Below are 15945 nucleotides of genomic sequence, written 5' to 3' on the forward strand. Positions count from 1 at the left end.
TCGTCGTCATCTTCCTGAATGTGTTCATGTTTGAGGAACTCACCACTTCCTATGGCAGTGCATTCCACGTTTGGACAGCTCTGTTTATTTAAAAGCTCCTCCTTTAGTTGAACCAAATCCACCTCCCCATAATTTTCTCACTTTGGTCTTAGCTAATGAGTGAGCCTAGCCAACCACTCAGCCTTCACTCCCAGGAAATAGTCAACTGCTCAGGGAAATGGTCCTTAAGCCAAAAATACAGTTTTGAAAAAGCCCAAGAGAAAGCCTACTGTAGCAGAAAGGCTAATGGGTGGACCTTGCTTTGTGGCCCCAAAAGGCTAAGTCAGATTACAGATTCAGCATGTGGAGGGCATGTAGGCTGCCCCCAAAAATCCAGATGTAAGCATAACAGAAAATTGTATGGAATTTCGGTAGGATATAGAGAGAAGAAAACTGTACTTTTGCTTTGTACGAGTTTAAACTTTCTCCAAGAAGATAAGAAGGAATGGAAGCATTTGGATAAACTGAAGCTTGGTCCAGAGTTAGCAGGTCTTGATGGCAGGCAGCTCCAGTCTCAGTGGAAGGGACTGGTCTGACAACCAAAAGCCTTGGCTTCTCCCTAGAGCTTTCTGCTTATTCCATAAAGAAAGCTTCGAGTCTCTCTGCCTTAGGCCTAGCTCAGACCTCCTCATGAATCAATCCTACATTCTTGGAAAGGACGTTGACTCAGAAGCACAGAGGGAGACTGAGACAGTCCCCCAATATGTGGGAAGAACAAGGAGAAATATGGGGGTGAAATCTCCTTTCTATATGAGGGAGACAGCAAATCAAGACAACAGGTTAAGGAGAACAGATGAGTGGGGGGGGTCTCATCACCGCTCGTCACCATTCATCACCATAGCAACAAGCCCAGCGATTCTGCAAGACAAGAGTTTTGTTTTTCTTTTCACCTGTCACTCTTCTTGGTACTGTCACTCTCTTTCCCCACTCCTGGCGGGAGATGAGTTGTGACTTTTCCACCCCCACTGACAAGCTGCCTAGCTTTTGGGGTGTGCAGCTGCTATGGAATAGGAGAACGGGGTGCCCTGAGGGGTGCTCAGAAGACTTAAACTCCATCTCTCCCCTGTCCCTGATCACAGCTAGGAAGTGTGTTGCTGTGAAATGTGAGTAGCTGTTTGTACGCAGATCCATGAGGAAGCTGCCTCTTTTATGGATGCTGTGGAACAGAGGAACCAGAGCTGTGGTCCTCAAATAAAAGGGATTTTTGTCCCTGCCCCAGGATGTCCCATTTTATTCCCACAGCGTGAGACAAAGAAAGTCAGTAAAGGCAACTAAACAGAAGACCATGGCCTCAGGCCTCCTTAGAAAGATCTTATCAAAAAGCTAATGACAAGCTTAAGGGGAATCAGAACATCTTGTGTAAATGGAAACTCCTCAGCTATGTGGACTAAGACTACACCAACACCAGTCCTTCATCCCACATCCTATTAAATAAATCTGAATTTAGGTGGTTGTGTTACCTATGATATTGGTGGCAATTGGGCCCAGGTTCTCCCTTGATTCCAGAGGTCTTTCCTGATTCCTCTACTACAGAGCTGTGTCAGCATAAATAGCAATAAATGACATTGTGCATCCTGCAAAAGGTGGCAGTTCCTATACCATCTAGCTGTCCTCTTTGTAAAGGATATATCCCCCGTCACACACATTGCCATCTCCCTGGGCCAGAGACCTTCTTCTAAAGTGAAGGATGCTCTTCACCTCCAGACATAATCAGTCATTAGACCCTCCTTCTTTGCTTATATAGAACATGCCTTTCCACTCCACATCCATATGAAGATCTCACCCCACTTCCTTCCTAGATATACTGGAAGTGAATGCTCCTCCTTGTAAGTCAGGGAGGCAGATACCCTCTTAGGGTCTTTTGAAGATAATAACAGAAAAAGATGCCCATCACTCCCTTGTCCTTGGAGGCCATCCACAACCAGGTAAACCTCAAGAAGAAAACAGCTTGGTGACCAAAGGGGCAAGGTGTGCTTTGGATATGGAAACACTGATCAGCTCATGAAGTCAGCAGCCTCCAGCTTTCTTGTTTTCCACCTGCCCTCAGGCCTGTCCCTGTACCTACTCCTTCTGAGCTCCACTGTCCACCACTCTTTACTAAGGTTTGAGCGGATAATACATGCCTCCCAACCCCACCCTTACCCCTGTTTAACAGAAGAGTTTTATAGGAACTTCTGTGAACTGTAAGTCCCCCAAGGACTCTAAAGCATTACTCTCCAGAGGAAGAAATACATGACTTCTGAACAGCAAACAGGGAGACATTTTGAGTGTTCTAAAAATCATGTAAAGTGGGAATTTACTTGTTCAGCCAACTCTTGAACCAAGCACTGAACTCATTTTTTGCACATTACCCTTATCAGGTCATTACAGCAGAGCTGGAGAAATTTTGCCCCTTTGAGTCCTTTGAATAATCATTTCTACTGCTTCCAAAGCCAGGCTGTGCCTTGCCAAGTGTAACCTATATTCAAGAGCCATCTGCTTTAGCGATACAGGAAGCCACCAAGGGGGCATGCTTCAGATAATCCTACAGCTCTGCTGGCCAAAGCTGCTACTGGAAGGGAAGGGATGCTGCTATTTGCCAGCTACAGTCCCCAAGCTCAGTCCTGCTGAATCCTGTACAATGCACCAACTAGAACCAGGGCAGAGGTCACTGACTTATTGGTCAATAAGCGATTCCTTTCCATATGCCCAGATTCTAATAGGCAAATGTCAGTCGAAGTCTCTAGGGCAACACAGGCCACCCCTTGCATGGCACACCTACATCCCCACCTGAAAAGGAACACATGGAGAGGTATAAAGGCCATATCCTATCCAGTGCCACCAACTAGCCAACAATGGTGTGTACCTGTGCCAACTGAGGCATGCATTTCATTTTAATTCAATGAGACATTTATTGTACATGAACAAACAATATAAACAAAGGTGTTAGAGCTGCCATGACATCTAGGAATGAGTATTCTAAAAGTTAAAAATGTTCCTCTGCCTGTGTCAAGAGTTTGACTGAGCAACTCGCCCTGCTTCCTGCGTCATTACCTCTCACCATGACCATCAGTTGTGTTTGATTGTTCTCACCACTTGGGAAAGTGTTGTCCCTCAGACTTTCACTTTTGAACCCCACTGGAGGTGACAGAACTCAGGGATGATCTCAGCAGACCAGTGGCCTTCTTCTGGCTCCACAGGGTGAGCTCTGGCCACCTCCTACTAGACATGAGTACTTGTCTTCAGACTCCTAGGAATGAAGCACCCTTTTCATGACCCTGCTCTTCCCAAACCAGTGTAAGATCTTTTATCGCAGGCAACAGAGATTTCTAAATTCAGCCACCTGGGTCTGCCTCCAGTGTTTTTAGCAAGCACCTCCAACAGGAAAAATGGTGTCAATTAAGCATAATTATTAAGATTTAATAGAGCCATTTTTCTCTCAGTGCCTTTTTACTATTCTAAGCCCCCTAGTTTTTCTTGCCCCTAAATCGGCACTCAGAGCAGTAAGTTAACATATATATCAGTTGGTCTTTATTATACATACAATAACTGTCTTATTAAATTGAAATCGAATGCACATCTAGGGGAAAGTTCATTGTAAGTACCAACTCTCAGAAAAATGCTCAGAGACATAAACAATGAGCGAGGCCAATGCGTTACCAAGCAACAGAGAAAATGCGGCGGGGGGAGGCAGGAATCAAGCTGAAAAGGAAGGGACATGGTTTTCTGAAAGAATGGGGTAAGCTCAAAGGTGCAAATTTTGGTAGAAGCTGCCCTAAATTTCTTGTGATGTCTCTCACCCTAGAAAAGGCATTGAGGAGTGGGGAATTGTAATTACAAATTCAACATAATCAGGGAGGCTTGGAAAATTTATAAATACACATAGACACACACTTTTTTCCTGGGGAATGTTTAACACTTGGTCAATGAATAAATAGCCTATCCAGCCTTTGCAAATGTTAAAGAGGGTGTGGGGTTGAGTGTATGTGTGTAAATATGCTGCTGCTTGGATGGTCCTTAGTCTCTTGACTCACTTTATTTTTCCCCCTCCCCTTCCTTTCCCTCCTCCTCTTCTTAGGACAAGACAAGCGCTCTGAGCCTCAGCAATGTGGCGGGAGTGTTCTACATCCTGATCGGAGGACTTGGACTAGCCATGCTGGTTGCCTTAATCGAGTTCTGCTACAAATCCCGTAGTGAATCCAAGCGGATGAAGGTGGCATCGTCTTCCCGGGCCTTTTTCCTAACCTGTTCTGTGATGCAGCTGGGTTTTCTGGGAGTCCCTTTTCTAGAAAGGGTGGGGAATGACAGGTGGTTGAGGTCAGCACAAGACAGGAAGCAGGAAGCTGTTAGGAGGAAGGTGACAGGGACAAAGGCAGCCGTGAGAAAGGAAGGAAGATGGGATGTGTCGGGCCAGACACAAGGTCCAAGAAAACAACTGCATTTGCCAGAGAGGGGTCAGTGACATTGAAAGTTAGCAGTTTACATGGACAGGCAGCACAGCGAGAGGCAAGAGTGATGGCTACCAAGGCTCATTCTCTCTGAAGTTGCAACAGAAGTGTGGCTGCAAAAGAGAGGAAAGGATGTCTACCCTCTACTCTGTGCTGACCTTGTCATACCCTGGTGAATTGGGTCTTTTCTTAGGCTCCACTCTAAGAGATAGACATTGACAAAGAGGACCATGTGCAGAGAAAAGTAAGCAGATTAGTGAGATGACCCCAAACCACATCAAATGTAGCTAAAGGGAACTGGAGAAGAGAATTGTGTAGGATTTAAGAGTAGTCTGTAAAATACCAATACTTTCCAAGTGGTAAAAGAAAACAGGCTAGTTCTATGGAGTCCCAAAGTATACAACAAGAACAGATGACTAAAGGTGATAGAGGATAAATGTTAACACGATACACTAAATTTACTCTTCTGAAAGAGCTGTCTAAAGAAAGGCTAGACTATCCCAAAAAGTAGCAAGTTTCAACATCACTGAAGGTATACAAGTAGAGGATGAATAACTCTTGACAAGGATATGGATTCAAGCATCAAAAAGGAGTTTGGATTAAATGATCTTCAAAGCCCCTCAACATTTAGCTTCAGTAAGAAATTATTTATGGAAGTTAATCATGTGAACAATACCATGAGCAAGGCATCATGAGGACTCAGAGAGGAGGGAGGTGCATTCTATGATCTTCAGCACCTTTCACCTTCCACAAAGAATGGGCACAATATAATTACTCAGTGAGGCAAGCTATGGCATAGATAGGAAGGCCTATAGGAATTTAGAGAAGAAAGATTGAAGAAGGCTTCCAGGAAGATGCCAATATTAAGAAGGACAGGTGGGATCTAGATAGAGAAGAGAAGAGAAGTGCAGTCCCTCTGGGCAATGTACCCATGGTGATATGTTGACCTATACTGTTATCTTGATTTGACAAGACTAACAAGATCCCTTGGTAGAATTTGCCTTATGAGAATGTACCCTAAGAAGCCCACTTTTCAACAGACATTTGGCCCCAAGCTCAGTAAGCCCACTTTTGGATCCAAACATAGCCTCCTGCCCAGCGTCTCCCTGCCTTGGACCCTCAATCCTACACATACCTCTGGGGTCGCCCTTGGAGAAGACATCTCTGGGCATTTGCTCCTTCTGTTTAGAAATTCTGTATTTAGTTCTGTGCATGAGGAGCTAGGGGCCTTCTGTCCTGGTATTCAGCATTTCCCTGTCAGCCTACCTACCCCACTCACATCCTAGCAATCTGCTCTCCTCACATACTCCATACCTTCGCCCCCACCTCATGTTCCCACTCATGTGCCTTTTTATGGGTCGATCCCTCACCCTGTCTTCTGTTTCATAGAGTCCATTTAAAAGGCAACTTCTCCAAGACACAACAAGGAACAATTAAGGAATGGAAATTCAATGACATTTCACCAGGGACCTAGGAACACCCCAGTCCTTCTCTTGACCAGCTCATCCATCTCCAGGTCCCTCTCAGGTCCTCTCAAATGACAAGAACTACAAAGGCATGGGCTTCAGACTCTAAACCCAGTGTAGGCCTCCAAGGAGCTTGGCTGAACAAACAAGAACTCCTAGAACCTACTCAAAGCTCTTTGACCATTCCATTCAAAACATAGGACTAAAGACTCTCCTACCTTACCCTCCAAAATGAGGAAAGGTTACTCCAGGGGCAAAAAAGGGGAACAGGACAAGAACTAGGGGAGCTACAACCTGTACCATCCCTCAAAACCTTCACTATAGACCATGACTCAAACCAGAGGCCCAGAGTTGGCCCAGTACAGATTATAGGAGTTCCTTTTTCCTCACTGCTTGTCTAAGACACAGTACAGCATCATCATCTAGAGTAGAAGCTCTGGAGAATGAACGTCTGGGCATAAATTCTGTCTGCTCCATCTGTTAACTGTGTCATCTTACACAGGTTTTAGTAACTCTCTGATCCTCATTTTCCTTCTTCTTTTTTTTTTTTTTTTTTTTTTTTTGAGACAGAGTCTCACTCTGTTGGCCAGGCTGGAGTGTAGTGGCATGATCTTGGCTCACTGCAACCTCCACCTCCCAGGCTCAAGCAATTCTCCTGCCTCAACCTCCTGAGTAGCTGGGATTACAGGCATGTGTCACCATGCCCGGCGAATTTTTGTATTTTTAGTAGAGACGGGGTTTCACCATGTTGGCCAGGCTGGTCTCAAATTCCTGACCTCAGATAATCCACCCACCTTGGTCTCCCAAAGTGCTGGGATTACAGGCGTGAGCCACTGCACCCGGCCTCTGATCCTCATTTTCTATAAAATGGAGGCAGTGGTAGTACATACCTCATAAAATTGTTATAAAGATTGCATGAAATAATGGATATAAAGAGCTTGGCAAAATTCCTGGGCCACAGTAAGCCTTCAGTAAATAATAACGACAATGATAACTAGTATTTCAAATAATAGTTGTTACTAGTGGCCAGATACATCCTCCTTAAAACTTTCCTTTTATTGTCCCTGTTTACATGAGCTAGGGTTCTCAAGCTATATAGATTGTGAGTTCCTTAAGTTGTGTCTGATTTTTCTGGACATCCCACACACTGAGGGTAAGTATTAGTAAAATTAATTCATAATTGTATCCAAAGGAGAAAATCTCTTAAAGGATGAGGCAGGGCATGGGAGGGAGCTGCTCTTAGTTAAAGCAAGTATTGCCATCAAAACCACACAGTCTAGGAATTACAAACAATTTCATCCAAGGGTCAGTTTTGGCCCCATGTTTGTGCTCATGAACTGTGATGAGACCAGTCATCCACCAAGCAGGAAAGCTCCTGGATATCCAGCCCTTTCTCTGGATTACAATGAATCCCAATAATTATAACCAGTGGCAGGTAGTGGTACCAGAGTGGCTAAAGTCTGGGATCCTTTAAAACAGGGACCATGTCGACCTTCACTGAAGTCACACTATTTAGATTAAAATGAGAATCTTTCAAAGAGGCCACTGAGTCATGGCATAGCTTCTTGGGAACATTCTCACCCTTTCCTTTACAATGAAGATGTTAAATTTTTCAGAAGCCAACATCAGGGTCTCTTGGAATCATTAATACAATGTCTTCTGCCACAATCTTCTAGAATTAATTCCATTGATTGGCGTGACTTTCACCCGACTCACTGAGGCTCCTAATAGAATTTTCCATCTTCCAACTGCAGAAAAGATACTTTCTTTATTAATCAACCCAGCCCTTAATTGTTGACGCTCCATCAACTCCTCTCTTATCCAAAGAGATAAGACAAATGCATTCAACTTGCCTCTCAGACTTTTCAGCTTTGCAGTTCTCTTTATTATTCTGTGCTTAGCCTTCTCCAAAAGCAATTAGTTTTTTTCAGAAGTAGAGTCCCCAACCTTACAGAGAGACCCAAATTGATGATGCCAAGGGCATTTGATGAGAGCTTTCTCTCTCATTCATTTCCATTATCACAGTATTTGGCCCACTTTTTTTTTTTTTTTTTTTTTGAGACAGAGTCTCGCTCTGTTGTCCAGGCTGGAGTTCAGTGGTGCAATCTTGGCTCACTGCAACCTCCACCTCCCGGGTTCAAGTGATTCTCCCTCAGCCTCCCCAGCAGCTCGGATTACAGGTGTGTGCTACCACACCTGGCTAATTTTTTGTATTTTTACTAAAAAAGGGGTTTCACCATGTTAGCCATGATGGTCTTGATCTCCTGACCTCGTGATCCACCGCCTTGGCTTCCCAAAGTGTTGGGACCACAGTTGTGAGCCACCACGCCCCACCCTTGGCCCACTCTTAAGGCCTTAAGACCCTAAACTCGTTCAGGGCCATCCTCTCATGTGTCTCAAACGTGCTTAAAAACATCTTCGTCACTCTTCGTGGATGAAAGAACAAGAGGAAGGGGGGCAGAAAGGAGAAAGAAGGGCGGGAGAGAGAGAGAGAGAGAGACGAAAGGAAGAGAAGAAGGAAAGATGATTTTTAAGTAACTTTTATGTTCAAAGTGATTTCTACACATTTTCATTAACCATGTAATAGGCTGTTCTTATAATCCTACTGATGAAATAAAGGTTCAAAGAAACTGAGTAACTTTTCCTGGCTAGGTCACACAAGCAAGGAACTGAAAAACCAGGAATTAGACCTCCAACATGGTCTCCACAAAGCCCGGGCTTTTGGTATCAGCCAAGCCACTTTTCCTAAATCTCTCTGTCCTGCTTCAACCACATGGCAGCAGATCATTTTTGAGCACCTATTCTGAGTTCTTCCAGTCCCAGCCGCAGTGCTGCTCACAAAGACAAATAAAATGTAGCTCTACCATTCAGTTCCCCTCATCTGACTGACTGTAGTGTTTAAACCCTTGCTGGGTGTTGATGAGTCTCCTTCCCCTTTGACATGTGATGAGCAGGACAAGTGTCACAGAGATAGTGGGAAGGCACCCTACAGGTATTCCTTCCACAAAGACATACTGAGCACCACCGCATGCTGGGCAAGACTCGGCACTGGCGATACAGTCAAGAACAAAACAGACACAGCTTCTTTTCTCAAGAAGCTGAGAGTTTGATAGGGAAGACAGAACATAAGCAAACACTTACATGTTCAATGAGCGTTAGTGAAAAAAATGCCCAGTGCTGTCAAGAATAGAGCAGAGGCCAGTCCTGATAAAAGAATGGGGCAGTCAGAGCAGCTTCCCTGAGAAAGTGATATTTAACAGACTCAAAGCATGAAAAGAATTAACCGGGAAAAAAGAATTGCCAGTGATACACAAGTGTCAGAGACCCAAAGATGTGAACTCTTGCCCAGAAAGGGGAAGAAGGCCAAGGAGACTGGAACACAGAAAGACTGAGGGAAAAGGGTGGTATGTGAGAGCAGGAGACTCAGAGAGGGACTTCAGGCAGCTCACAATATTTCGGTCTAATTTAAATTGTCATGTAGTAGCAGAAAATACATAACCTAAGATACACTGCAAATTGAATAAAATCTCAGGTCCTCTGCCCCTCCTCTCTGCCTGGGCAAACAGACTGGCACCTGAATCCTTAGCTGATATTAAGGGCAGCAAAGTATTATTCACCACCTCACTCCCAAAGGAAAATAATCCCCAGCCTCTCTCACCCCCACGAGAGATGCTGACCTTTCAAGATTATATATGGCTGTGCTAACATGGGGCATGTTTAAGCTACAGCAATTGAGGGCTTGCACATTTTCCTGGAATTAATGAACAGCTGAGAGACTTGATAACTCAAGGGGAGCATCCTCCACAGCAGGTGGTCACTGGTGCTTTGCATGCATGCCTGAGCAAGGACATTACTGAAGTTTAAGCTTTGATTAGGATATTCTATGATGTGCAGAGGCTGAGCACACTCTTCTTAGAAAAGCAAGTGGCTGAGAAGTTAGGATGCAATCACTGTTAGGGAAATGAGGTTCCAAAGGCTCAATTTAGGGGTCTTCAAGTTGGATTTTTTTACTCATCCCTTTGTCTCTGAATATCAGTTCCAAAAACACCACCACCACCCTCAAGGATGAACTTTAAGAATGGCTGGCATGTCAAGGAGGGATAAGGGAAAGCCACATTCCCAAAGGCTAGGGGAGAAATGACAGCAGTTTATGACAGCTTAGCCATGACAGGGGGGCAGGCGGGAGCAGGAAGAATCACATTTAGAAGGTCATTCACCTTATCACTAGGTCACATATAACTGTTACCTTAAACAAGTCAGTCATTGTCATCAGGTTCTCTGTAAAGTAAAAGGGACAAATTAGATCATGTGGTTCAACTTTGCTTGCATTTTAGAATCATCTGGGGAGCTTTTAAAACTCCACATGTCCAGGCCGTACACCACACCAGCATCTCTAGGGTAAGATTCAGGTGTCAGGGATTTTTCCCCAAAACTCCCTGGATGGTTCCAATGTGCAACCAAGTTTCAGAACTAGTGATGTAGTTGACATTAAGCATTGCTTTCCACTGCAAAGTTTGAACTCCATTTATCATTTCTCCTGACTTTCATAAATGTATTCGAAAAGAAGCCAGTAAGAAAGCAGTAACCACCCATGATAAGGGTATGGAGTCATTGACCTTTGAGAAGTGCTCAGCTTCCTTGAATACCAACTCTAATGATGTGACCTTCGAGATTTTTAGTTACATGCCTGGCTAAATTGTCTCAGACTTCGGCAAGCACCAATGTTGACTAGGTTATCAATCTTGTCTTTTAAGACAAATTCATGAAGTACCAACAACTTCAATGGAATATTATGAAAATATGTGAGCCTTATGAGGAACAAAGACCAAGGTGATCTATGTAAACTTTAGTGGGTTTTTTTCCTTAATTAAAGGGGTGTGGCAGAGGAAAAACATGAACGATAAACACTCCAAGCTAATCTATAGAAGTTTCCATATTTCCCACAGATAAAAATAAAATGTTATTTTCTCTTCAATAATTTTTAGATGAGGATAAGTAACTTAATTTATCATATTTTCATTTTACATTTCCCTGGTGTAGCTTCAAGGTGGTATTTATTTGGCCTTTGACTTAGAAGAATGCAATCCAGGTCACACTTTCTCTTCAATGGAAGACAGCCAAGGGAGAATGTAAATAAATCAAGTCATGGGTTTGAGGAGGAGACAGAACCAGTGTGGGTGGTACATCATATGGGGCAAATCTGTCTGAATCATGGATTTTAAAAAGAACATTTTAAAACATTGTCAGAACTGCCAGTAATACAAGGATAGCAGGGGGAAAAAATGGGTCAAAACTGCCCTGTTTATCTCCGTCTGGCCACAGAAGGTTGACTGATTTCTCTGGTCACTAGAATCATGCCAATATGTAAGAGAGAAAGTCATAGACTTTTTGAGACGGATCCTAGGTGGTTGGTGTTTCTTAGACAAATTCAAAAGCATCTATTATGCATCTAACTGCTTACCGGATACTCTGTGGGATAGCTGAGGATTGAGAAGACATGGCCCTTGCCCTCCTCCAGAAAGCTCTCTTACGGAAGACAAAACTTATACACTGGAGGCAGAACCATTACAAAAGAATGTATACAGCATGAGTACAAGATGAGAGAGGCCAGCACTTACAGCAGGTTGGTGTAGTCTAGGAAGGCTTCAAGAAGACGGTGGGAACAGAATGTGCCCTGAAGAAGAGGTAGGGTTGGTCCCACTGACAATTCTCCTTTATACTGATTCCCACCAAGAAACCAAACCCCACCTCAAAAATTCTGTGATTGTTTATTAATGGAAAGTTTGAGATGGACAGTAAAAGATAAGGGTCTGGATTTCCTACCATCAATGGTCTTTCTCCAAAGGAACTCTGAACAGAACACTTCCTCTTGTCTAAGAGGATATGGTTCTAGACCTACTTTGTGGTCTTGAATATCCCACTTAACTCATCTGATTCTGGGGTGATCCTTGGAGTCCTTTTCAGACCTAGAATTCCGACATTCTAGAAGTCACAAACTTAGTGGCACTGATCTGATATGTCAGTCTGGAAGTACAGGGTCTACATGCTGATGGGAAGCAGTTGATGCACAGATGATAATGTTTGGAATGCATTCTCATTTTCTTTAGCACATGTTCCTTTCCAATTACATTTTGCATATTGTATTATTCAAACGAGTCCTACATTCCCTTAACACATGCTGCTATAGAGGTAGGCTAGAATTTTTTCTGAAGTAAATCAGAGGTAGTTTTCCATTTTAACCCAACAATATCACACTCTCAATTTATTTTAACATTTCAAGGCATTTTTCATGTGGTAGCACCTTTCTTGCTAATAACAGTGTGTAGGTGCATAGATAATCATATGGTATAGACATGGAGGTTTAAAAATTCTAGAATACTAAGGAGATATGTACAGTCACATGACTAGTTGATGTCATAACCAGAACTAGAATCCAAGTTTCCAAACCCCATTCCCAGAAGGTTTTCCACTTAGTTGTGTTGCTACATCACACATTAATCAATAATACCAAGGAAATATTCCACCTTTAGAAATCACAGAATGTAAGAATAAGAAAGGATCTTCTGTCTTACCCAATCTAACACACCTTACTGAACATTGAACTTGAGGCTAAAGAGGGGATCAGACATGTCCAGAGCCAAGTGATAGTTTTCTGAATTCTTGGGAAGTCAGAATTAGCATTGTAGAATAGAACAGGGGGTGGATGGGGAAGCAGAGTTGGAGTTATATTTGAAGTCCAGTCTTGATTCATTCCCATTGCCTGTCATTGCCAAGGACCCGGGGAAGAACCCCCGGTCCTCCTGAAAAGGGTTTTTGTTTGATCCCACAGCAATCCATCAATGAAGCCATACGGACATCGACCCTCCCCCGCAACAGTGGGGCAGGAGCCAGCAGCGGCGGCAGTGGAGAGAATGGTCGGGTGGTCAGCCATGACTTCCCCAAGTCCATGCAATCGATTCCTTGCATGAGCCACAGTTCAGGGATGCCCTTGGGAGCCACAGGATTGTAACTGGAGCAGATGGAGACCCCTTGGGGAGCAGGCTCGGGCTCCCCAGCCCCATCCCAAACCCTTCAGTGCCAAAAACAACAACAAAATGAAACGCAACCACCACCAACCACTGCGACCACAAGAAGGATGATTCAACAGGTTTTCCTGAAGAATTGAAAAACCATTTTTCTGTCCCTTTCCTTTTTTTGATGTTCTTTCACCCTTTTCTGTTTGCTAAGTGAGGATGAAAAAATAACACTGTACTGCAATAAGGGGAGAGTAACCCTGTCTAATGAATCCTGTGTCTCTGACAGTAGAGTCACTGGAACACTAATGAGGAAACTGCACTGTTTTATTTTAATTCAGTTGTTAGTGTGTCTTAGTGTGTGCAATTTTTTTTCTTACTAATATCCATGATTTGCAGGTTCTGTTAGGCCCTTTCCTTCTCCTTACTTCTTATCCCCAACTCCCTACCTATCCCTCTTCAGTTTTCAGATTGGAGATTCAATATTTGTTCCACTTTACAAGCAAGAGGGAAAAAAGCAACCTTCAAACTAATTCTCCATGGGGGCTTTCCATGTTACCCTCCACTCCTTGGCCCCAAGCCTTTGGTGGGGACAGACATTGTTGGAGAAGTGGGCTGCCTTCCCCAAGTGGGGCACTGCTTAAGCACTGATTTAGTGGAGAACACAGGTGAAAAGCAACTCAGGATGAGGGTGGTGGAGAGGGCAGGGGCAGATGTGCAGTCAGAGAAGGACTTCTCAAGTTACTGCTGCTCAGAAAAACAGTTCCTTTAATGTGGAAGAGCCATTTCACAGGCCATAGGTGGTATGGTATATTTCTTCAGAGTCAACCTCGGCCCTGAGAAGTATGTCCTTCTGGTGTGCTCAGGCTCAATGGCAGTCTGGTAGCTGAAGGCACTTCGCCTCCTAAACCAAGCAGAATTTTGGGAAGAGATAACAGCCAGGGGAGATATTGCCCACGATTCTCACTTTTTCTTTGCCTGGTACCTAAGCAGGAACCCATTGTGGAGTAGATTCTCTTCTTCTATGGAGCCTCTGACATGGGGAGCAATGCTATGCAAGCTAAGTGTGAAAGAAAGGTGACAGAATAATTTTGGAAGAGGAAGCCTCATCAAAATTTCATACAAAATAGAGCTTTCCATGGTGTGCCCTATCCTAGGTTTGAGAAAGCACATATGAAGTTTATGCTCATGCAAAGAACTTGGGTTTTTATGTTAATATAAAGTGTTGTTTTAGCATGTGGCCAGATAATGCTCTGTCATCTTTAGAAAGTGAGATACCCCAGGAAATAATTGAAGATGTATAGGGAGATAGATTAAGTTGATAATGACATTTAGGGCACCTCAAGACCTTCGATCCCAGGTTCTAACCCAAGGAGGCTGACCTTCCCCCAGCTAAGACAGCATGAGAACGTTGTATTCCAATATACCTATGATTAGGGCTACAAAGCTGAACTAAAGCAAGACTAGTGAAGTGGCAGGGTTTATAGAGAGAAGCCCAGGCTGAGTGCAACTTTGGTTGGAAGTGAGAATCCCTGACATATAGCTTTCTTGGAGATCCCAACTCTCATTCTTGGTGCAACTGGCTTCCAGCTCTCCAGCAGTCACTCTCCTAGGTGCATGATTCAGTGCGTGCCATGTGTCATTAGCTTTTACTGATAACCGTACTCTGGCTTGTTCCCTTACCCCCTACTTCTATCCAATTTTCTCTGCTAGGGGTTATCATTAAAAATTGACATGCTAAAGGTTTTGGAGCCTATCTAGGGGTAGGTGCAGCTTGACTGGCTTTTCTGTGGATTCTCTCAGTGGACCCACAACATCTCTATATCTCTCCACTCTCCTGTCATCAGCCATAGCAAAGAATCCTTCCAAAATCAAACTCTTCCCTTTTTCGACTCAAGTGTTGTTGTTCAGTCTCTCGCGTGTCAATGTGGGCATGGTTCATGAAACCAGACCCTCAAGATGGATGATTGCTTTTCACTACTGCCATCTGATGTCCCTCAGCCCCTGCCCTCGCACAAGATTTTTCTCAGCCTTCAGACTACCACTGCAGAATCCGAAGTGACCCACCATTAAGGTGTCTGCATCTTGGAAGAGTTGGAAATAACCCTTTAACATCAACATGCTTCAAAGACTTTTTGCCTTTGGCCTGGTAAGACGCCTCTCCAGCTACTGAGCCCACCAGTAACATGAGCGGATAAAGAGAGACTTGTTTGTGCTAGAAATGAGGGTCTATGCTATGAGGGGGTCCAAGACTCTGGCGAAATATGCTTTTTCATCAATGGAGAAATGAAAGGAAAACAAAAGCAAGAAAAAAGTTAACTTGTATTATGTATTTTTACTACACTTTTCTTAAAAATAGAGCATTGGGGAAACTCTGAAAGAGACTGACATTTTTCTCAACAGGAATCCATACTTAACAGTTCTGGCTTTCATTAAATTTTGCTCTTTGGTACCTGGGCCTTTTATTTAACATCTATATTTGTTTTAACTCTCTTGGCAGATGTGTGAAAGGATTCTTGCTTGATCAAACACTAAATATTTTTTTGGTTCCTGTTTTTCTTTCAAATAGCCAGGTTTTTTTTCTTTTGGTATTTGCATAAAATGAAAATATCACCGAATATTAAATCACTGTGGATCCATTATCTACTTTTCATATTTGTCCATTCCATTTTTGTGCCATTTCTGAAGCCGGGGCTCTAGAGATTATTTCCTTATTGCAGAGCCTAAGACTAGTAGGTTTTTAACTGTGACCACTGTTTCTAACTCACAAACAGCTCTCGAGTCATTTCAGCTGAACTAGAACTTGTGAGTTATTCATCCAAATAGGATAACCACAACAACAACAAAAGGCAAACGGTGGTATTTGGCTTCTAGGAGCCACAATTCCAATTGCATAAAAACCAGAGCTTGACTTGGAGCCATCACAGTACCTCTAGGGAACTGGATGGTTCACATGGAACATCTCCCAGACATCCCCAAACTGGAGAGGTATAGCTGTGA

At 43.5% G+C, this 15945-nt stretch overlaps 1 protein-coding gene across 6 annotated transcripts in view; it reads left to right on the top strand.

The window, feature by feature from the left end:
- Positions 1-15525, top strand: part of GRIA1 (glutamate receptor, ionotropic, AMPA 1) — a 329069-nt gene extending 313544 nt beyond the window's left edge. For all 6 annotated transcript variants that reach the window (XM_011981230.1, XM_011981231.1, XM_011981236.1 and 3 more), the window contains 2 exons: positions 4097-4231; positions 12741-15525. In XM_011981230.1, coding sequence (XP_011836620.1) covers positions 4097-4231; positions 12741-12941 — 336 coding nt within the window. In that variant the 3' untranslated portion in view covers positions 12942-15525. The remainder of the gene's footprint in view (positions 1-4096; positions 4232-12740) is intronic.
- Positions 15526-15945: the final 420 nt, after the last annotated feature.

The sequence above is a fragment of the Mandrillus leucophaeus genome, unplaced genomic scaffold, assembly GCF_000951045.1.
Source record: "Mandrillus leucophaeus isolate KB7577 unplaced genomic scaffold, Mleu.le_1.0 Scaffold222, whole genome shotgun sequence".
In the NCBI taxonomy this organism is placed as follows: Eukaryota; Metazoa; Chordata; class Mammalia; order Primates; family Cercopithecidae; genus Mandrillus; species Mandrillus leucophaeus.